This window comes from Macaca thibetana, chromosome 1 (assembly GCF_024542745.1).
Source record: "Macaca thibetana thibetana isolate TM-01 chromosome 1, ASM2454274v1, whole genome shotgun sequence".
NCBI lineage: Eukaryota > Metazoa > Chordata > Mammalia > Primates > Cercopithecidae > Macaca > Macaca thibetana.
The window spans coordinates 190,772,231-190,794,545 of record NC_065578.1 but is presented as its reverse complement, the minus strand read 5'-3'; the positions used below and the strand labels follow the sequence as shown (position 1 = coordinate 190,794,545).

The window sequence follows — 22,315 nt, the reverse complement described above, 5'->3', positions numbered from 1 at the left end:
GTTTCCCAAAATGAAATCTACTTCTGATGAAGATGCTGTGAACATTGTTTTTGTAGAAATAACAATGTTTTTAGAATATTACATGAAATTGTTATATAGCAGTGGCAGGGTGTGAGAGGGTTGACCCAATTTTGAAAAATGTTCTACTGTGAGTAAAATGCTATCAAACAGCATCATGTGCTACAGAGAAATGTTTCTTGAAAGGAAGAGTCGAAAGAAGCAGCAAACTTCATTATTGTCTTAAGAAATTGCCACAGCCACCCCAGCCTTCAGCACCTAGCATCCTTAAGTCAGCAGCCATCAATATCAAGGCAAGACCCTCACCAGCAAAAAGATTCTGATTCACAGAAGGCTCAGATGATTGTTAGCATTTTTAGCAAAAAAAGCATTTTTAAATTAGGGTATGCATATTTTTTAGACATAATGAGATTGCACATTTTATAGACTTTAATACAATGTAAGCATAAATTTTATACACACTGGAAAACCAAAAAATTCATGTGACTTGTTTTATTGTAATATTAGCTTTATTGTAGTGGTCTGGAACCAAACTTCAGTATCTCCAAGGTATGCCTGTATATAGATAGATATTGGTATACATATATGTGAATGGTATATACACTTTGTGTGTGTGTGTACATGTCTGTATATACACACTTTGTGTGTGTGTGTACATGTCTGTATATACACACTTTGTGTGTGTGTATACATGTCTGTATATACACACTGTGTGTGTGTGTACATGTCTGTATATACACACTTTGTGTGTGTGTACATGTCTGTATATACACACTTATATATGATTTATCTATCTAGTTTTATAACATCTCTTTTCAAAATCCCCTTAACTTGCCACCGACTACAGGATACAATAATGCAAAGTATTCAGCACTCTCAGATTTCAGTCCCTCACTACAGCCCATTTGTCCTGTGCTATTATCCACTGCCAGGATGCATCAGGTCCTGTGCACTCTGGCACATACTGTTCATTCTAGGTGTAAGAACCTTCTCCCCACAGCCACCACTTTTCTGTCCAAATTAAGTCTACTGCCTCACCCTTCATCCTTGCATCTATCCCACAATTCTCCATCTCCCACCACCTTCACAATGAATTTCTACAACCACCACATTGTGTAAGGTAAGGGACTCAGTGTCTCCAAATACTATACAGTGTGACAGGGAAAAGCTGAAAATGTTAGTGCAGCCATATTGTCATCCCACTAAGGAACTATTCTTGAAAGTTTGAGAAACTTTCTGGTCACCAATATGCACGGTTGCTACTTGAGTTCTCTAAAGTTAACAATCACAAATGCACTCAAATAATACACATGTATTAATACATATAAACAAAAACTACAATTTCATAGAACTCTTTACTATCTTCAACCACCAACACCTAGCCCTGTTCCTGATGTGGACTATAGAATAATTATGAGGCATGCCTCTATTGAGACATGAGGCCAAACCAGGAGCAGGCAGTGGACAGATGCTTTGGGCTCCAGAGGTTAGTCCCTGAAACCCTTTTCTCCTCATTGGCTAGTGTCCCTGAATATAGAAAGCAGTCCAATTGACCTTGCGGAAAACCACCAATTTTTATCACAAAACACAATATTCATCTGCCCAAATAAAACTCTGAAAAAGAATGTGACATGAGAAGCGCTGAAGACACTAGTTCAAAGTCATGTCCCAGACATTCTTGAGAAATTTATGTTCAAATAAATTAAAATATTTTTTAGTAATACCACTCCCTTGACAAAATTTCTGATTTGAAGTTAATTCCTAGTGATAAAAGGACAGTACAGAAACTTGCCGCAAATGAATTACCACAGGAATAACCAGCTATCCTGGGAGGTGCCTGCTGCATTTGGCACCTTGTCTCTGCTCTCTTTAGGTTTTCTTACATGTCAACTTAAACAACACCTAATACATTAGTACTAGCTATTACATAGTGCTGATGCTAATACATAGTGCTTCATGTCAGGCATTCTTCAAAGCACTTTGCATATATCCCATTTACCACAATTCTAGAGGTAGATACTTTTATTCCCACTTTACAGATGAAAACTGAGACATAGAACAGTTGTGGCCTAAGATGTGATGATTTATTTCCTCCTTAGACAAAATGGATTGCTCCCCATTACCTACAGTATAGAGCCCAAATTCACAGCCCTCGAATTGCTACTCAACCTCCCATTCTGACTTTTTCCCAATATCCCCTCCCAAAACTCCCCATAACCCTGAAGTGCCATCAAATATTGTCCCATCATCGTGCCCATGCTAAGGACAGATGTGGTACAGTAGTAATCTTATGTTGCTGCAAACGTGTTTTTAGCCTGATTAATTTAAACTTGAGACAGAATTTACAAGTCAGATTTCATATTAAAAATCAGATATACAGTTACTGGGACTTCTTTTAGAATCCTATCTGGAATTCTAAGGGTCTATGCACCAACTGTGAATAGAAACTATCAGTTGGAGCACTGTAGCAGGTGTCTCCATTGGACATCTCCATTTGTTCACAGTTGCCATCAGTCACACAAAGCATGCCAGTTTCATTTGCTTCCGTTACTGACCTGGCCTCTAAAGGCCTTCAACACATTGCCCTAAAACCATCTTTTGCCTACTTAAGTCTCCCTATCCTCCAAGACTAACCTCAAATGTCACTGCCTCTCATAAGTATTTCCTAATTATTCCAGCTGAAATTTATCTCCAGCTTCTGAATTCCCCCTAGCATTCTGCTTATTATGACACATCACACTCTGCTTTGTAATTAGTTGTGTATATGCTTCCCTAACAACAAGGTAGAAACTGAGTCAAGGTTAGGTAACCAATTCTGTGATATTGGGCAACAAAACTGAACACAGCACCTTGTGTTCTAGGATTTGAGCCCTAGATAAATAAAACAGCATTAGCACATTGAAAAGGGTAGAGAGAAGTGACTTTACACACACACACACGCACACACACTCTTCACTCTTCATGCCCCTCTGCCTACTGTTTATGTAAAAATCACGAGACAACTTGATGAATGTGTTATTTTTTTAATAGAAACCACATCACTTCATATGTTACAGCATGTAATTCAAGAGGGTCCCAGAAAGTATTTTCATCCACAAAATAACGGAAAGGATAAGAACCCGCACCACCCAAGCCTTTGGTTCATCTTTTTTGTTTTGATCTCTGTTCTCTTACCACAACGACATGCTGCTTCCAGAATGGAACTCTGTCTTTAAGTTCTATACTAGTTAGGAGGCTAGTCTATCAGCTTGCCTTAATAACGTAATGGATGTCCTAATTTAACTGAGGAACCTGGACAAGTCTTCCTTGATTTCAGCTTCATCCCAAGGCCCATGAATGTTTTCTTTAAAAAGCTGCAAGCGAATGAGGTAGAATGGACAGAGACATGAGATAGACATCAGCAGAAGGGCAAAGAGTATGGCTCCCACAGCACTGATGGACAGTAGGCCTCCTAAGGCTGAAAATGCAAAGAGCAGTGTGACCCCCACATAGCTCCGGGGAGTACATGCCTTTAGTTTCTTCTGTAACATGGGCCATAGGGCAAAAATCTGAATGGCAAACGTCACCATGATGAAGGCATGCAGGGACCGGGGAAGACGTGAAGCCAAGCATACAGAAGCAAAGATGGCCATGTTCAAGGATAGCGTGCTGGACACAATGGCAGCATTGGCACCATAGTCAAAAAAGATGAGGTGGCCTAACAGCATGAAGACTGACATGGCATAGATGGTGTCAGTGCTGACAGACTCTGTAAGGGTTTTCAGCACTGGTGAAAACCCATAAGTGAAAGTAATGAAGACTAGGGCACTCTTCAGGTCAGCCCATCGGGTCTGCCCACTCTTCTTCCGCCCTTCACCTCCATCAATGAGATCAAACAAAACATACCCAATCAGTGAAGAAGCCAGGCCAGTCCCAAAAAGCCAATGGGGGGCCAGAAGACCCTCATCCATATACCACCAGATAACCACAAAAACACAAACACTGCACAGCTGCTGGATCACTACACTGGACTCAAATACCACAGCCCAATATTGGTATTTCCGAGCATGGATGTTTTTCCGGAGCTCTTCCAGGAATCGCCGGTCCACATAGTTATCAGGAAAGGGCTGTCGCTCATACAAGACCTTCTGCCACTTGACCTCCTTGGTGCTAGTTACAGGTTGGGCACACATTATCCTTTCATTCAAACTCAGGCCAGTTTAATCATCGCCCTCACAGAAGTCCAGGTGGTTCTTGTTCTTTATGAAGTTTTGAAATGAGACCTCCCTGGAAATTCCATGCTGTGGTTGATGTTCTATCAACCTTTCCTTGTTTTCAAAGGCAGCAACCCAGGCTAGGCCTACAACAGATGAATTTGTCTCTGAGGCAGGACAACACAGCCAAGTTCCTAGAAAAAGAGAGACTGTGAACCTACAAAAGTTGTGAAAGGTCAAGAGTAGTACTGAGTTAAAGTCAAATCAACTCAGTTTACTAAAAGTCTGAGCAAAATGTATGTGGTAGTCACCTTATTAATTTGGGACATTAAAACTGCATTTCAGACTTGAAAATTATAATTCCTTGAATAATAATAGACATCTGTTAGCTATCATTTATTGAGTGCCTACTATGTGCTAAATGCCTTATGTATCTTCTTTCACTTAATCCTCACAACCTTGCAAGTTAGTATTAGTCCTGCTTTGGTAAAAAAGCTGAGATTCAAGATGCTTAAGTAACTTTGCCCTAAAGTAACAGAGCAGAGCCAGGATTCAAACCAAAGTCTTATCCCAAAGCCTGTGTCTGACATTGTATCTCCCTCTAAACCAGTTCTTAACTCAGTGGTTCACATACCCCTTCGGTGTATCACATTGCATGTTTATATCCGGATTTGTGTCAATTTATACGGATAATATCCATAGCTTTTATTGGTTCTCAAAGGCATGTTATATTTTTTAAATTACCAATCCAAAGACAATAGTAAGCTGCACCATACAGAAAGGTATGAGCTCTACAGTTTGTTTAGCCAAAATCACAGACTCAAAGAAACTAGACTCTTCTTCCATTAGCTGAGCTTAGCATCCTTTAAAGAGCTATCAGTCTACTCAAAACAAGGAAACTCTTGTGAGGATCCAGAAAGGTAATCATCCCTTTTTCACAATGAGAAAACTAAGAGTCAGAAACACCACAGGCATCCGGCAAATTTGAGGAAAAAAAATTTCATATTGACCGACTTTATTTCTTCCATGAAGACCACGACAAGTGTTGCTTGGCAGGCCAGACACCGTTACCCCGCTCTCTGCAGCAGGGATCCCAGCCCAGGAATCTTAAGGCCGCCGCCGAGGCTGGAGGGTTCGCGACGCCCAAAAGGGCAGCGCCCGCCCGCAGAGTGGGGCTGGGAGGGGACAGGGTAGGGTAGGGTAGGGTAGGGTGACCCCAGGGGTGCGCCTTCACTCTCCGGGCCTCCCACTCCAGCCGCCACCCCTCACTCAGCCTTGAGCCTGCGAGAGACAGCAGAGGAGAAGGAGCCCCGGAAACACTGACAGTTACACGGAACCCACCTGCCCGAGAGTTCCTAGGGATGCGCAGCTGGGGGACGGCGGCACCCAGCCTTTTTCCCGCTCCGGGGCGCAGGGGCTGCGACTGTGGCGGAGCACTTCCGGGTCTGCCGCAATCTCCTCAGCGAGAGCACCCTTCCCCAGCCGGAACCATCGCGACGTGGCTGCTGCCCCCTCCTGGCTGCTCAGAGGACCTCCGGACTCCTCTCCTGGAGACTGGCCCAAACCCGAATGCTCTGAGCCTAGGAAGGCAAATCTCCAGCAATCCCCTATTGAAAGATGGGATGTGCCATCTGAAGGGCTGGGTAAGGCAGGAGAGGACAAGGAAAGAGGCTGGGCCAGTGGGTGAGAGATAATGGCAGCTTTTGTTGCGCTCCTTTTATTAAGTCAGGCCCTCAGCTGGGACTTCCCATGCATCCATGCGTTCATTCCACAGATACTGACTGAATGCCTGCAGGTAACAAGCCCTCCTTGGGGGTGCTCATGATACAGCCGTGAATGAAACAGACAAAAATTGCTGCTCTCATGAAACTCTCTTTTTTGATACATTGACCTTTACACTGATTATATCATCTTCTCCCTCAAAGAGGACAAATCTAAGGCTCAGATAAGTTGAATTTGTCCAAGGACAGGCACCTGGGAAGTAGATGAACAGAGATCAATATCCAGTTGTCCATAGATTCAAAGCTTGGTTCTTTCCTCTTTAACTCCTAAAAGAGGAAAGGAGAAGATTGCTAATTAAACTGAGTTCATAGAAATATTAAAGGATGTATAAACGAAGGAAATAATAAACAAAGGGATGTAGTAAAACACGGGATACAGTGGATACAAAAGTCAGAAAACATGACCCATTTACTAGCTCAGTGACTCAAGGCAAATCACACTACCTGACCTTGGATTTCTTCATTAGTAAAATGGAGATGACATTATTTGCACTTGGCTACTGTATAGGATGGTCAAAGAGTCAAATATAAAATATAAAAATGTTTTGTAAAGTGTTCACTATATGGCTGCTATTAGCTGACTTCGGCCATCGTAATGATAGCAATGTTTAAGTGTGATACATTCTGTAAAATGTTCTCTATTTCCCTCTAGGCTTCTGTTGCAAAATTTGACAAGATTCCTTGGCTTAGTGAGGCCAGCCTCGTAAACAAGCCACTAGTGCTCAGCCTCCCCAGAAGGTAACCTCTCAGCCACTGAGGGCAAAAGATTTACGAAACATCTCACAGAAGATGATTTCTTCTTAAGGGATGATAATTATACAATTATCAGAGGGCGCATTTGATCCATTGAGAAACTCAAGTCAAGTGCTTTAAAAATAGAAATATTCCAGGTTTCTCAGACAAAAATGATCACTGAGTATAGATCTGGCTAGAGGAGATGAGATCTCAAATTATTTCCCTCTACCACTCAACAGTATAAGATAATTTTGTCGCTAGACACTGTCACTTAAAACACTTCCATCCTCTTTCTCACCCCACCTTTTCTCCACTGCTGTAGTCTGAAATTTTCACATTTTTACCATCAAAAGTCTAGAACAGTAAGTTCCCATCTTTATAGAATAGTAACTCTGTATGTAACTTTGAGGTACCCTCCTACAATCTTGTTAGTCCTATTCCTTCCAGACAGACTACTATGTGACACATACATCTATTTTTCAAAATTGCAGGAATTACATGTCTAGGGAGCATTTCAGCTGTCTCTTGAAATTATTGGGTTACCATGTTCCTTCTCCATTTTTGATGAAATAGTTCCTAAGTGTAGTGATAAACCCCACTCTGGAAAGGGGACATGGACAGAAGGGTAGGTGTGAAGCAGTGTTGGGGTGAATGAAAGAAACCACAAGGAGGGCAAAGAAAAGGCCGGCATAGAGGCCATTCCAAAGGTACATGACAGACAAAAAAGGATCCACTCCTTGGCATGTGAAACAGCTTGTTAGAAAAGCCAGACTCCCCGAAAAGGGTTTCTCCTCCTGTTGATAACTACCATGTACCCTCCTGCCCATGGATAAATGACTTCGTGAGCGAATTCCCATCACTACCTCCACATCCCCACTTTAGTAACACGTACCCTTACTTTGTCTACTCTACTTTAAAAAAAAAATCACATTCTCAGTAAATAGGTACAGTTTTATGTATTTTCAGAACAAAATTCACAAGTGCTTTCAAGTGCTCATTATTCAGTTGTGTTGCTTTTACATAATTTTGAATATGTCTAAAGCAGATTATCAGAGGTTCAATAAACTCAAAGGCCTATTTAAGAAACAAAAGCACTAAGTGGTAGAGGGCTTATTAAGAGTTGTTAATGCTACATGGATCAGCATGAGTAAGGATAGTCTAGCATATTTTAATTGAGGGTGGGACACAAACTCACAGGCCCATGACAGTGAGATGAGGGGCATAATGAGTACAGCTGGCCAAACAGGACTGCAGTGAATGGAAATCACCTCCCCACTTCAGCCCACCCGCACCCCAGCAGTGTTACCTGCAGGCATGTGAGTCCAGAGGCCAGATCCACTGGGTCTTCTAATAGTACTAGAAATCTGGATGTTTTATGTGAAATTGCTAGTGTTTGATCTAATAGGGTAATATCCCACCATCCCATACTACCCCCATGTCCATTAGACCTGCCCCAGCAGCCAAGAGCAAAGCATCCTTGTGCATGGCTCTCTTGCCCCCAGCTCCCTTGGTCTCTAAGTATATAAGCCTTTGGCAGAGGGTGAAGATCAGGGAGAAGGGTAGGCCCAGAATACAACTGGCCTTCCGCAGCACCTGTTCAATTTCACAGCCAGGTCCTGGAGGGTCAGAGCAGACAGTCTGTTGACAGCCAACTGGAAAGGGAGTGGGTAGTTTTTCCTCCAGCCAGCCAAATCTAGGCTAGGCACAAGAAGAAATTACCTTAGGCAGGCAGTGAAGCTCTACTCATCGCTATTCTGGGAGGATTGGGGTAGCAATCTCAATTCTTGTTTAGAAAAATGTAATACACCTACCTTACAACAAAGGTGACCGAACAGCACCTCTGAGGTGCCCTGAACTCTCAGGAGGACAAGACAGGAATGTAAAGTCTTTTGAAAGGATGGTTTAAGTATCAACAGATCTTAAGGATTAAAAGCTCCTCATGTGGGACAAAGCTCTGGGTTCCAAGCTGTTTATTTTTGGCAAAGCCCCTTACTGAGACTTTGGGAGAAAGTTCTCAATGTGCCTTAAGCGTTACATACCCTTGAGCAAAGAGTTCTAATGCAGAACAGTCTGAAAAAGATAAAGGAACATTTAGCCAAATATGCTCAGAGTAATTCCAGCTGTGCGCAATGGAAACACACCTGCGCGGTTGGAGGAGGTGCGGCTGGGCTGTAATAAGAAGTGCCTGTACTGACCCACTTCCTTCAAGGACTCTCTCAGGTTGGCCTGACAATTTCGAAGCCACCCTCATCGTCAGTCTCCAAAGCCCTTCAAGTCACACTAAGGTCCTGTTTGTATAAGATTATAGTGTGCTGAAGGAGTTCTAAGCTGGCCTCCTGGTCTCTCCTCATCAGCATTTGGGTGACAAGTCCAAGACTGTCTATTCCCATATCAAAGACAAAGACCCTGAGGGCACTGATGTCAGACCCACTGTCTCTGGTCTCACAGGGTCCAGGGAAATGTGGGGAGAAATGAAACAAGAAATGCCTCATGAACATCAAACCCCTTCCACACGCCTTTGTTTTAAATGAACAATGGACAATGAAATCTTTCCTCATTAAAGAGGAGATGTGTTCCCGGCAAAACTGCCAGCATTCTGAGTTTCTACTTCTTGGATGCCAGGGGCATGAATGGTGCCACACACACAAACAGTTTATGATTATCAGGCCCCTGCAGGTCTTGGCCCCGTACACTGTAATGAAATGAACCACAGTACCAAGTGAGAGAGAGCACAGGCAGGTCACCCTGTAAAAAGAACTGGTGTTCTTGCAACATCACTGCTTCAACTGAAAACTAGAAAGAAAAAATGTAGCAAAGGAAAAGAATGGGTGGAGGGAGAAGACGTTCTGTGGGAGGAAACAGGTGGATTGTTTCAGGGTGCAAGGACACAAACTCCAAGAAGTCAGCCCAGGTATGAAAGGGGACAGGCACAGGTGAGACATCGAAAACTTGAGTGCAGACCCTTTCAAAGAGAAAACCTGGGATTCATTTTGCTCATTACACGTCTACTGCTGTGAACAATCTTTATCCTGCCTTGTTTGTACACTGACAATCCAAAATTGGTTAGTGCAAAACAAAAGGGACAGAAAAGCCAAAGTGACATAGGAGGGCAAATCCATCTTTTGGGAGCTCCTCAATGGCCTGAGTCCTCCAGAACTGGAGTGGAAGGCAGCTCCCTGTGGTGTCCCTTGTATTCTCTCAGAAACAACCAAGGGCCTGGCTCTTCAAATGGGGGACTGTGGTTCTAACTTTCTCTTGTTTTAATTACTTAGATATCCTCCTTCCTCTGCGACTTTTCTGACTTCGTCCAAGAGGAATATGAATTTGCCAATTTTGTTTCAAGTTCCAGATGTTTTATCTAAGGTATTCAAAAATTTTTATCGAAAACAACAGCAGTTCTAGAATGACATAGAATATGAATACATGTCTCATCTCCTTAGCACAGCCCTGCACTTGGTGCACCATCAGTGTTCAATAAATATTTGTTAAATGAAGTGAATGGCCCCACCCCCCTCACTATGTCTCAAGTGCCTAAGGGCCCCAGTTCACTAGAACTAAGAATACAGGCATAAGGTTAGAATCAACAGAACAGGAAACTAAAATGAGTATGGAGGAATCTGCCCCAAGACTTCCAGGCAATGCCTATCAGCTTGTGACTGGAACCAATCAGGAATCTCTAATGCCTCCCCCAAAGGAATGCTTATGTCTCCCACCTGCAACTCCTGACACCTGTGGAATTTTACATTAAAAACTCCTCATTTCCCCTCCACCGTGACCGGCTGCCAAGTGACCCTCAGTGTCACTGTGGAGCAAGCACACAGGCTACAGGGCTCGGGTAGTCAGCACCTTCCTGAGGTGGAGAAAGAAAGAAAACATATGGTGAGATAAGCAGTTTTTTTCACCTGAAAAATTGCACATTCCTCACAGGGCTGTCATAGGCAGTGCCTGAAGCAGCGGCCTAAGGCACTTGGCACGGTGCCCCACCCAGAGCAGGAGCTCAGTGAATGTGAACCACAATTATTAGGAGCCCTGGTGTCAGTCAATAAATGTTTACAGAGGACTTTGTATTTGCTTTAATACATCAGAGATGAGTAAGTCAGCCACAGCTATGCAGATGAGTGAGCAGACAGGACGGGGACACAACTGAGAATGCATCTCAGAGATGGGGCACAGCACTTGTGAGAGAAGGTGGGAACAAAGGTTACCCCCAGGTTGGGCAAGCAGAGTGGGAGTGAGGGAATGATTCAAGAGGAAGTGGCATCTGCATTGGATCTAGAAGATACTGTTTTCAAGTGGAGGGAAGAGCCAGGGGTGGAGGAAGAACTGGAAAGAGGAGAAGATTATCAGCAAAGAGGTGGAGACTGAGTGTGCAGGAGGAAATGCCTGAAGAATATCAAGGAATTATGAGCATACATGAAAGGGAAACAAGGACACAGCTGGGCCCAGCTAATGCATACAGGGCCCAACAGACAAAAGCAGAGAGGACACATTGAAGGTTTTCAACACCGGAGTGTCAGGGTCCAAGCTTTGCTTAAGAGTCATCTCTTAGTCCCCCTAACACCTTGGGCAGGCAAGTAGGTAACATGACCACCATGACATGCACTGGGTGGAGGTGGGGGATGAGCGGGGAGGCAGGACAGACTTAGCAATTGCTGCAGAACCAGCAAGAAGCCTTTCAGTCATCAAGTCGCTGTGAGCTTCCTATTTAGACAGGTCTCACCTGCCGCTGAACGCCTCCTCATCTCAGGTTTGTTCTGGGTTTCTGTACTGTGGCAACCTAGGCGCTAGGACACCAAGTCCCAGCCTGGCTGGGGTGGAGAATGGGGAAGGAAAGCCAATCCTAACCACCAGTGGGAGTGAGAGGCCATTCTCCAGCAGGGTATAGCGGTTTTTGTGGTTGCAATATTCATGGTTAGCCACTAGATGACAGTTAAGAGCAACAGCTTCCAGCTGCATAGCCCAAAGGGTGCCTGGGAGGTCAGTTTCCTGGCTGACCCGTGAGAAGTCCCAGATAGGTTGCTCTTATCGAGTGAGAACACAGGCCCCTCAACCTCACCCTCACTCATCCTGTTGCAGGCTGACCCTCCACTGATTTGCACGTGAGAAAGAGTCACCCCTGCAGATTGAAACACAAGTAAGGAACCCGGGGTCCTTGCTCTGTTGGGACACCGGGCAGGTACCTCCAGTCATATTCTTTCCTGTCACACAGACGTCCTCAAATTTGAATCTGGCTCCCAGAGTCTACTGCGTGTATGAAGGCCTGCACGTATGTGCCATGAGGTAAACATGGATTCAGCCAGCAGCTGCTCCTTCTGGAAAGAAACTGTTGTGTTTCAAGGGAGTAGAATGTACTATGGACACGATCTCTTCCTTCACCCTCTAAATCAGGGACCTGCCAAGAAGCTGCTGGCAATCCAGAGGCCAACTGGAGGCCCTGGACCCTGTGCAGAGGTGCAAAGGTCCTGCCACCTGGCTGCCTTCCTCTTCACCATCACAGGTCAAAGAGCAGAACTTTAAACACCCGCTTACTCCTCCCCTGCCCAGAAGCAGCCCCGTGGCTGAGGCAGGTGCACGTGTGCCTGGAGCAGTATTTCCTAGTGAATAGACAAAGGGGAAACAGGCTCAGAGACACAGTAACAGGGAGAGGGAGCAGAAAGCAAGAGAGAAACACACCCACAGAGATGAGGGACAAAAAACACAAAACAAAAGGAGAGGCAGGTCTATCAAAGAAGAAAGATTTTTAGTGAAGACAAATGAAGCCTAAACATTTCCTCATTTAAACATCTACTGTGGAGAAGCGTCTTCGTTAGTCATTGCTTTCACCTGCCATTTCCGGGCATCCACTCATGACTCCTCAAGATGCCGAGAAACAGAAAGGGGCATCATGATAGTCGGGTAACTGGGTCAAGAGGTGACTGACTCAGGGATCCAAGGCAAAGGAACAGCAGGTGTGTGGGGGTGGCCTGGAAAACTGCAGCTGGAGACTCTCAAACCCCTTTGCCCACTTGCTGGTACTGGGTGTAAATTAGCTAGAACTCCTCAGTTACTAATAGATTATAAAATGCCACTCCACCCTCTCAATTCCTGCCCCCAGTCTCTCTCTACTCACTTTGATCTGGGTTTGTTGTTCCAGTCTAATGAGTCAGAGTGAAGATAAGAACATTATTATTCTGCTTTTAGCAGACCTGTGGCAAAAAGCCCTGGCTAAAAAGATCGTGCAATAGCAGAGGCATAGCTGGGGATGATGTATAGGATGTTGACTTTCTATTTTCTCACCACTAAGAACTCTCTGTTTATTATTTCTCTCACATTGACTAAATTTTCAAAGCTCATAACTACCAAGGAAACTAGCTCATTTACTCCTAAGTCATTTTCATATTTATATTGCTTATGTTGATCTAGTGCAAATAACTACAAATACAATTTTTAAAGAGAATATTAAATGCTATTGACCTAAAATAGTGATGGTAATAAAAATCAAATTTAATAAGTCTGAATGTAGGGACATGGCTGTCTATTATTTTGTATACATTTCGGGGTTTTTTCCTAGTGAACATTAAGAGCATTTTTGAAGGTATATTCAGCTTTATTCTTTAAAATGGCTGACATTTTCAGATAGAAGGAACACGTGTAATATCATAAAGTTTTTTGAATATTGAAATTAGTTCTCTGAGCACTACTTTTGGGATTCTACATGGTAGAAATAATTCTGCCTTTATATGGATTCTTTTTTTTGAGATGGAGTCTTGCTCTGTCACCCAGGCTAGAGTTCTATGGCACTGCAACCTCCACCTCCCAGGTTCAAGTGATTCTCCTGCCTCAGCCTCCTGAGTAGCTGGAATTATAGGCGCATGCCACCACGCCTGGCTAATTTTTGTATTTTTAGTAGAGACGGGGTTTCACCATGTTGATCAGGCTGGTCTCGAACTCCTGATCCTGTGATCCGCCTTCCTCTGCCTCCGAAAGTGCTGGGATTACAGGCGTGAACCACCTTTATATGGATTCTATAGAGTTGGCCTTTATATGGATTCTAAGAGTTTACTATTCTCCTGAGGAAAGATAATCCTTTTTATCCAAAAACTTTCTAGCCGACTGAAGTTCAATAGATGTAGTATTGAACAAATCTCTTAACCTTTCTGGGCCACAGCTTTCTCACTGGGTAAATTGAAAGATTTGAACCAGGTGTTCTATGAGGTCTCTCTCAGTTAAGTTAAAAGTGGGAAGGAGAAAAGAAATAGAGGTGTTGAAGGAAAGGACAGAGGCAAATGTGTCAGTACTCTTCACAGGGTGCTTGTGAAGCCTGTTTTAATCACAAGCTTTTTTGGTTTTTATGTGAACAGCTGTGTAAGAGAGAGAAAGAGAGTGAAAGAGAGAAAGGAGAGTAGAGGGAGAGGGAGATAGGGAGAAATATGTTTCTCTGTTTCTTTACCAAGGGTTCAAGAAGGCCACAGCCTTGGGCCATGAGCCAGCCCTTAGACACCGCAGCAGACATTGTCCTCAGATATGAGGATGTTTCCAATTGTCAAATGTGTTTTGGCTTCTGGGGACTGGCTGAAATCTGCATCATACCTTGGCCAGGCTACACATAGGTTGCTGTCACTCTCCTGTCACAACTGCCATCTGCTATCCAGAGGACAGCTGCTTGGGAAATGAGGGCCCCATTAACATTCCAGTGCCTCTGGCTCTAGACCTGATAAAACCAGGGCCTTGTGCTGTGAACCTGGACAATTCCCTCTCCATTCCTGTTATTGCTGCTGAGCTGGTCATAAGGAAACCAAGAGTGAGAAGGGAATGCAACAGAAGAAAAAGACCAAAGACCTGGGTTTCAGGGCTGGGAAAGAAAGCAAGACAGAATGGAGGAAATGAGGCCTGCAGGACATGGAGTCTTAAATGTTCGCATCACCTTTAAAGTAGCCTGTCACAGCTGCCTTCCGTGACCCTTCAATGCCCTCATGCCTTCTCCAGATAGAAATGGAGCATCCCTTCTTCGAAGCCAGGCTTCAGCTGATAGCGAGTCTGAGGTAGAGTACGGCACAGATCAAAGATTGCTTTTTATCTTTACATGTAAAGTGTAAAGGGACAGGATTAGAGCATCTGCCTCTGTCTTTTTGGCCACAAAGACGATTATCAGTAGGGGAAGGGAGACCTGGAGAGTTTATATGATTGACAAAAGTCACCCAAGTTGTTTATGAGCCAAGACTGGAACAGAGCTCTTTGGGCATCTAGCCAGTGTTCTTCCCCAGTGTATTACATAGAATGAATTTGTTGCACTACAACACTAATGTTCTGTAACATTTCCCCAAAGACAGTGTTATAATAGTGATATCCATTTACATATGCACTTTTTGTTTTATATATATATGTGTGTGTGTGTGTTGATTGTATCTGTATTTAGATCTCATAATTTAAATTGCTTACAATGACTCATTCATTCACCCAATGTTTGTTGAATACTTGCTATGTGCCAGGTTCTATCATAGGTTCTAGGAGTACAAAGATGTGTAAAACATGATTCTTGCTCTTAAATATAATAACTCTCAACCCAGTGGAGGAAACAAACACATTTAAAAACAAGAAGAATAGTGCAAATACAAAGAAAGCTAGACCGAGTTTATGATGCAATCAAAGAGGCAGGCACCCAACTGAAGTTAGGAGGGTGAGAAATGGTAGCAGCTCCAGGAGAAAGGTTTTCTGAGGATGTAACACCTACACTATGTCTTAAATGAGTAGTTATCAAGGCCAGGTGGGACAATATATAAGCATTTCAGGCCTCAGATTCTAAGAGATGACAGTCATTATGTTATGGGACTCTGTAGTCACATTTACAGTTGTCTTTAACCTAGCAAGATCTTGAAATGTACTTTGGAGATCTTGCAAATAATATCTGTTGCTTGATTTGCAATGAGCTCTGAGATTGCAATTCCTGTATGGTCTAGTAGTAGTCTTAGCAGAAACGAGAAGTCTAGAAAAAGGTGAAGTAAATAATTTCAGTGAAGAACTTATAACTCTACTAAAAACAAACCTGCCCAAGGATTCTCTCATATCTGCCTCCCTCTGTCCGGGTCTTCCTCATCCTTTCAGACTGAGTGCAAATCCACTAGGAAGTCTTCCCTGATTTCTCCAATCAGAAGTGGTCTCTCTGTTTTCTGAAGGCACAGAGGTATTACTGCCTCTTGTGTGATATCTAGTGTGTCCTACCTTAATTGCAGTTTCAGAAATGTACCTCATTCTCATACCTCAGAGATGTGAGGGATGGAGGGAGGAGCTGGAGCTTCAGGGGATACCACCCCCAGGGGTATCAGGAAGACATGGTAGAAAGTTGAATCAGCCCAAAGCAGAGGAGTCAGTACACACAGACACTTCCTCTCTAGTCTCTCTTCTCACTCCATTCATCCTCCAACCAGACAACCTGTCCAGTCCAACCTACATTCACTTACCTGAAGCTGATTGGCTAGGTTATTCTTCCAGGTTGTTGCATAGTGTTTCCTGGGCTTGTAACACCCTCACCATCCTTGTTCACTCCATAAATACCTACCCAAGCATTGCCTGTTTTTTTCACCCTTCTCACACCCTTCCCTCTCTGCCCCACCCCCAGTTAAGCTCAATGACCCTTTTCAGCTTCATTGAGGCCTTGATACATTTCTGTTGTAGCACCTTCAACACAATCATACTTCTTGGATGGTGAGCAGCTTGAGGTCACAAACTATGTCTTATTTATTTAAATGTCTCCAGTACCTAATGAATGGGTAAATGAATAAATTTGTATTCTTCTTTTGTCTTCCTTACAGACTTCCTTCCAGAAACTTTGCCTTATTCATCGGTATGACCCCCATCACAGCACCCTTTACTTGGTAGCCTCACAATAGATGTTTGTTGTTGAATGAATGAATCTAGTTATTCACACACATACTTTGACATACCAACCCACAACATTGTGATACTGAGTTGATTCTTTTTAGAACGCCCTATAAAAATGAAGTGTATTTTAAATATTTATCAAAAGAATCCAACTTTGTTAATAGTTTTTAGCCCTCAAACCCCCAATGATGCCTCACCTAAGTGCTGTATGTCTCTCACAGGATGAAGCTACTTGCAGAACAATCTGGCAGAGGTCATCCTAGGAGCACACCTCAGAAACTCCTCACTTCCTATTCTTCCTCTTTCTATTCCCCACGCCTCCCAGGGCAACAGGAATGGGTCAAGACATACCATGTAGTGATGGGCCAGCAAGTGGATCAAAGGAAAGAGAAGACTTCAGTCAATAGTCTTCTCACTGTGGTTTTCCTCTTCCCCATATTCTACACTTTCTGTGACCATATCTCATGACTGATGTAAATGTGAATGAGGAAGATTAAGAGAGAGTCCCCAAACATAATTTTAGCCTCAAGTTCCTATATGCTTCCTAAGCAAACCTTTATCAGAGATGCAAATGAAAACCTCCTGAACCAGGTATAAATGCTCCAAAGTCCTCTCTTTAACCCTTTTGCAGAAATGAAGTCAGAACAAAAACCAGTGGTTACAATGAGCAGACACAGTGCCCCTCCCCTTCCTCTACTGGTTGTTTCTTCACCTGCTGATACAGCCTCTCTTTCCCAGAGGATTGAAGGGACTCAGAACCCACACAGAAGCTTGCGTTCTGCTTGTGGCTTCAATCATTGTGCTTAGGAGGTACAGAAGGGCCAAATGGTGCTGGACCATGGATGTATGAGAGCTGATGCTGGCCCAGGGTTAAGGCATGAGAAAGGAGGGTGATGCTTAGGAAAGGCCCGTGAAAAAAGATTTGAGGAAGAGAAGTCTTCTCTTCATTCTTTCTTAGGCCATCAGAGATCCTCAGTCTATATGGTAGAGCCTTTGTATGAAATGGAAAATATAGCCCACCTATAGGAGAATGCAGCCCCTCAGACACAGGTGCTCAGGCTGGAAAGTAGAGACCCCACTGAATTTCAGGCCCCAGCCATCTCTGCCAGCTGTCTTTTTATCTATACCACTGTATGCAGCAGCCTCAAGACCGCCACCTAGCCTGTGTCTCACTCCCTCCTGCCTAAACTCTCAGAACCTACCAACTGCAGCACACTCCAGATTCAACACCCACCCTCGATGGGGCTGAGACCAGAGTGCCCATCTCTGTTTTATGGAAAGAAAAACTGTTACCTCTCTCACCCCTCCACTGCTTTCCTACGTCTTTGCTGCCCTATGTGCCCCACCATTTCCTCACCTTTCTCTGTCTCTCTTTCCCCTCAGACCAGGAGGAACCAGCGTGACTCCATGCTGCTCAGAAACCAACAGCTGTGCTCCACATGTCGAGAAATGAAAATGGTAGGCAAGGGGGAAGACAGAAATGGGCACAGGCATCTCAGGGTGCAGCACTGCCCTTCCCCACCAAGCCCTGTGTAGAGAGAGAGTGATGGGACCCATTGCAAGGAGGGCCTAGGTAAAGGCTGCCAAGGAGGAATGGTTGGTCCTGGAAGCAGCATAGACTGACAGAACATGGTAAACCTTCTCCATTTCAACAAGCCAAAGGGTAACCAAGATAGGTGGGCCAGAGTAGAGATGCAATGAGCCACTTCGCCTTGGGCTCCTAAGTAACTTACAGACTCTCAGAGGCTTAGGGGATTATGAAGCTCCTTCTCCCTCCTTAATGTAGCCCTCACACAACACATATGCACACACTCATTTCTCCACCATAACAATCAGAAGACAAACAGCTTCATCTTTGGGTTTACTGTTAATTTAGTTTGCACCTCAAGAGAAAGACTGGGGAGAGAGTCTACAGTACTTTCTAGGTAGTCAGGGGTGGTGTCAGCTGCCTTGGATACTTGTAATATGTAGTGGAGAATGGTAGTCGTGAAGGAGTATTAGGAAAAGAAAGAAGGAGAGCAAGGGAGATGTGGAGGGAACAAAAACGAACTTCTGCCACCTATCACAGTTGCTGAATCAGAGGCCTGATTCAGGAAGGATGCTAGACTAGGCTGGAGTTAGGACTTGGGTTAAATTAAGAATTAGAGTTAGCATTGGGATGGTTGTTAGCGTCAGGGTAAGGAAGAGGCTTTGGTTAAGGGTTAATTTAGCAACATGATTAGGTTTGACGTAAGAGCTGAAGAAGGGTTTCTTCAACTCTGATATCCTATAATTCTCCTTTGATTTTGGGAGAAAGGTGGGGCTAAATGTGTAGGCTAAATGTGCTTTAAAGGAATGGAAGAAAAATGGAAGGTATAAGAAAAGCTCCTTCACTGAGTTCATGGCAAGTCTTCAGGTCAGTCGGATATGAAAGAGAGTGGCAGTTTTGTGAAATTTTTATGTGGGATTTAGAAATTTAACTGAAGCTGCTGGCAAAGCTGCACCTGGATGTTGCCATCTATGTTCATTTTCTACATAATTAGGGTCATTGTGTGTGTTAAATATTAGCATTGGCTGGAGTCTGGGAAACTAGAATTGGGATTTCTCCTGGTCTTATTCCTGGAATCCCTTGTATCCACATTTAGAATGCACTAACCCCAGGCCTAAGCTGGCCTTGGCCAGCTGGCACACTTGAGACGTCAGCAGCAGTCCTCTTTCTCAAGACCTCTTCTCTGACCTTTGCCATTGTCCAGGAATGATAGAAGTGGAGCATGCTGTAATTTTACCATTTATTGCAGCTTCTAAAAGGAAGGGCTTCAAACACAAAAGTGCCCAGGGACTCTTCTCTACTGCTGTCAGAACCTAGTGAGAAACTACAGAAAGTTAGAAAATAAACATGAAATACCCTTGCCTCACTCTATGCAGTAGCACCTCAAAGTCCTCCCAAGGGGAAGGACTGCAGATCTGCTGCAGTCACTGTGACACCCCTTCTTTCTCAGCAGTGAGTTGAATAGAAATACTGGGGAATATATAAAAAGACTCCTAGGAATAGAAGGGAACTTCCTCAACCTAATAAAGAGCAGCTTGGAAAACCAACAGCTGACACCCTGCTTAATGGTAAAAGACTGGATACTTTCCCCTAAGGTTAGAAACAAGGCAACAATCTGTTCTGTTGTTGTCAGTCTGTTCCTGACACTTCTACTCAACATTTTACTATACACGCTATCCAGAAACATAAGAAAAAGAAATAAAAGCCATCCACATTAGAAAGAAAGAAGTACAACTAGTCTATTTGCAGATGATATGATCTTATATAGAGAAAGTCCTAAGGAATGCATAGAAAACTATTAGAGTTAATAAATGGATACAGCAGTGTTGAGGATACAAGATCAATATATGAACCTCAATTTATGTTAATAGCAGTGAACAATCCAAAAATGAAGAAAAGAATGCCATTTGTAATAGCATCAAAAATTATTTTGGAATAAATTTAACAAGAGAAGCACAAGAGCTATACAATGAAAAGTATAAAACATTGTGGAAAGAAAATTTAAAAGGCCTAAATAAACGGAAAGAACCCCGTGTTTATGGATTGGAACACTTAACATTGTAAAGATGGTATACTCCCCCAAACTGATCTACATATTTAATGTAATCCTCAAAATCCCAGATGCCATTTTATAGAAATTTGCAGTCATATCTTAAAATTTATATTAAAATGCAAGAGATCCAGGATAGCCAAACAACCTTTAAAAAGAAGAACAAAGGTGGAGGTCTCACACTTCTTGATTTTAAAACTAACTACAAAGCTATGGTCAGGACTGTCTGTTGTTCATTCCTCTTAATAGAAATTAAGTACTGTGTGGTACTTCCATAAAGATAGACAAATAGATCAACGGAATAAAATTGAGAGTTCAGAAGTAAATTCTTACATTTATAAACAATTGATTTTTGACAAAGGCACCAAGACAGTTCAATGAGGAAAGAATAGTATTTTCAATAAGTGGGACAGGGGCAGCTGCATAGATACATACAAAAGAATGAATTTGTACCTCTTCCTCACACCATGTACAAAAATAACTCAAAATAGGTCAAAGACCTAAATGTAAGACCTAAAACCATAAAACTCTTAGAAGAAAACATAGGTATAAAGTTTCATGACCTTGGATAAGGCAATGGTTTCTAAGATAGGACACCCAAAGCACAAACAACAAAAGAATATAGATAAATCAGTCTTCATCAAAATTTTAAACTTTTGTGCTACAAGGAACATCATCAAGAGCATGACAAGACAACCCAAATATTTGCAAATCAACAGATGAAGGATTATATCACATAGGGGACTAGTATCTGGAATATATAAGGAACACTTACAACTCAACAATAAAAAGGCAAACACCCTAGTTGAAAAGTGAGCAAAAAGTTTCAATAGACACTCTCTAAAGAAGATCTACAAACGACCAATAAACACATGAAAAGATACTCAACATTATTTGTTATTAGGCAAATGCAAATCAAAACCACAATGATATACACTTTCCATGCACTAGGATGGCTGTAATAATATTAATAATAAAACAGTGGATAATAACAAGTGTTGGCCAGGATGTGAAGAAATTAGAATCCTCATAAGTTGCTGATAGGAATGTAAAACAGTACAGTTGCTTTGGAAAACAGTTTGGGAATTCCTCAAAACCTTAGACACCAAGTTACCATATGACCCAGCAATTCCATTCCTAAATATGTACCCAAGAGAATTAAAAACATATTGACACACAAACTTCTACAAGAATGTGCATAGCAGCCATATCTTAATAGCTGAAAAGTGGAAATAACCCAAATGCTTATAGCTTGATTAATGAATAAACAAAATGTGATCTATCTATATAATAGAATATTAATCATAAAAAAGAATGAAGTACTAAAACATGCTATAACATGGATGAACCTTGAAAACATTTTGCTAAGTAAAAGAAACCAGATACAAAAGATCACATATTATATTGGTTCCATTTATATGAAATGTCCAAAATAGGAAAATTCATAGAGACAGAAAATAGACAGTGGTTGTCAAAGATTGGGGGGAGGAGTGAGTGAGAAGTAATTGCTAATAGGTATGTGGTTTCTTTTTGGGGTCAAGAAATGTTCTAGGAGTAAATAATGGTGATTGTTTTACAACTTTCTGAATATACTAAAAACTACTAAATTGTACATTATGATGGTGACTTATAATACATGATATCATAAATACCAATAAAAAGAAATTAGCACTAAATAAAAGCACAAAATGAATGAATCTCAAAAAAATGTAAATAGGACCTGGTTATATAACTATTCATATTCCTATGTAACCTTGGGCCAGAAGCTCATTCATTTAGTGCGGAAGAAATACCTACTGACACTTATGGTTGTGAATCACCAGGGATATTTGCCTTAGTTTTATCTAGGCTGTGTTTTATGACATCTCTGCTCCAAACAGCTCATTTTCCCCTTCATGCACCTATTTTGTAGTCCTTCTGTTATCTGCATTGCTCTCTAATTAACACTTTCAAGTCCCTTAAAAGTAGGACGGTCAAGCTAGACATACTGTAAACAGATATTCTCTAGCATATATACTTAAAAATTGTTTCGAAATAATTTAAGTTTATTTCAACACATATTTATTGATTGTCTGCCATGGGCCAGGTACTTAGGTAAACTGCAAAGAAAAAAAAAAAAAGAAAGACATAAGACCTGTCTTTAAGGAGTCAA

The 22,315-nt window shown here is 42.5% G+C and overlaps 2 protein-coding genes across 2 annotated transcripts in view; one reads left to right on the top strand and one right to left on the bottom strand.

Annotated features, from left to right (window-relative positions):
• The window catches only part of C1H1orf105 (chromosome 1 C1orf105 homolog), a 48,430-nt gene that overhangs the window by 18,037 nt on the left and 8,078 nt on the right, over window positions 1–22,315 (top strand). The window contains exons 2-4 of the mRNA XM_050768016.1: window positions 6,645–6,730; window positions 10,000–10,090; window positions 17,969–18,043. Of these exons, the coding sequence (XP_050623973.1) occupies window positions 6,645–6,730; window positions 10,000–10,090; window positions 17,969–18,043 (252 nt within the window). The remainder of the gene's footprint in view (window positions 1–6,644; window positions 6,731–9,999; window positions 10,091–17,968; window positions 18,044–22,315) is intronic.
• PIGC (phosphatidylinositol glycan anchor biosynthesis class C) lies at window positions 3,029–6,326 on the bottom strand. The gene is made up of 2 exons (XM_050767931.1): window positions 5,553–6,326; window positions 3,029–4,405 (listed from the first exon to the last, which is right to left on the bottom strand). The coding sequence occupies exon 2, from the start codon at window positions 4,188–4,190 to the stop codon at window positions 3,297–3,299; it is 894 nt and encodes a 297-aa protein (XP_050623888.1). The 5' UTR covers window positions 4,191–4,405; window positions 5,553–6,326; the 3' UTR covers window positions 3,029–3,296.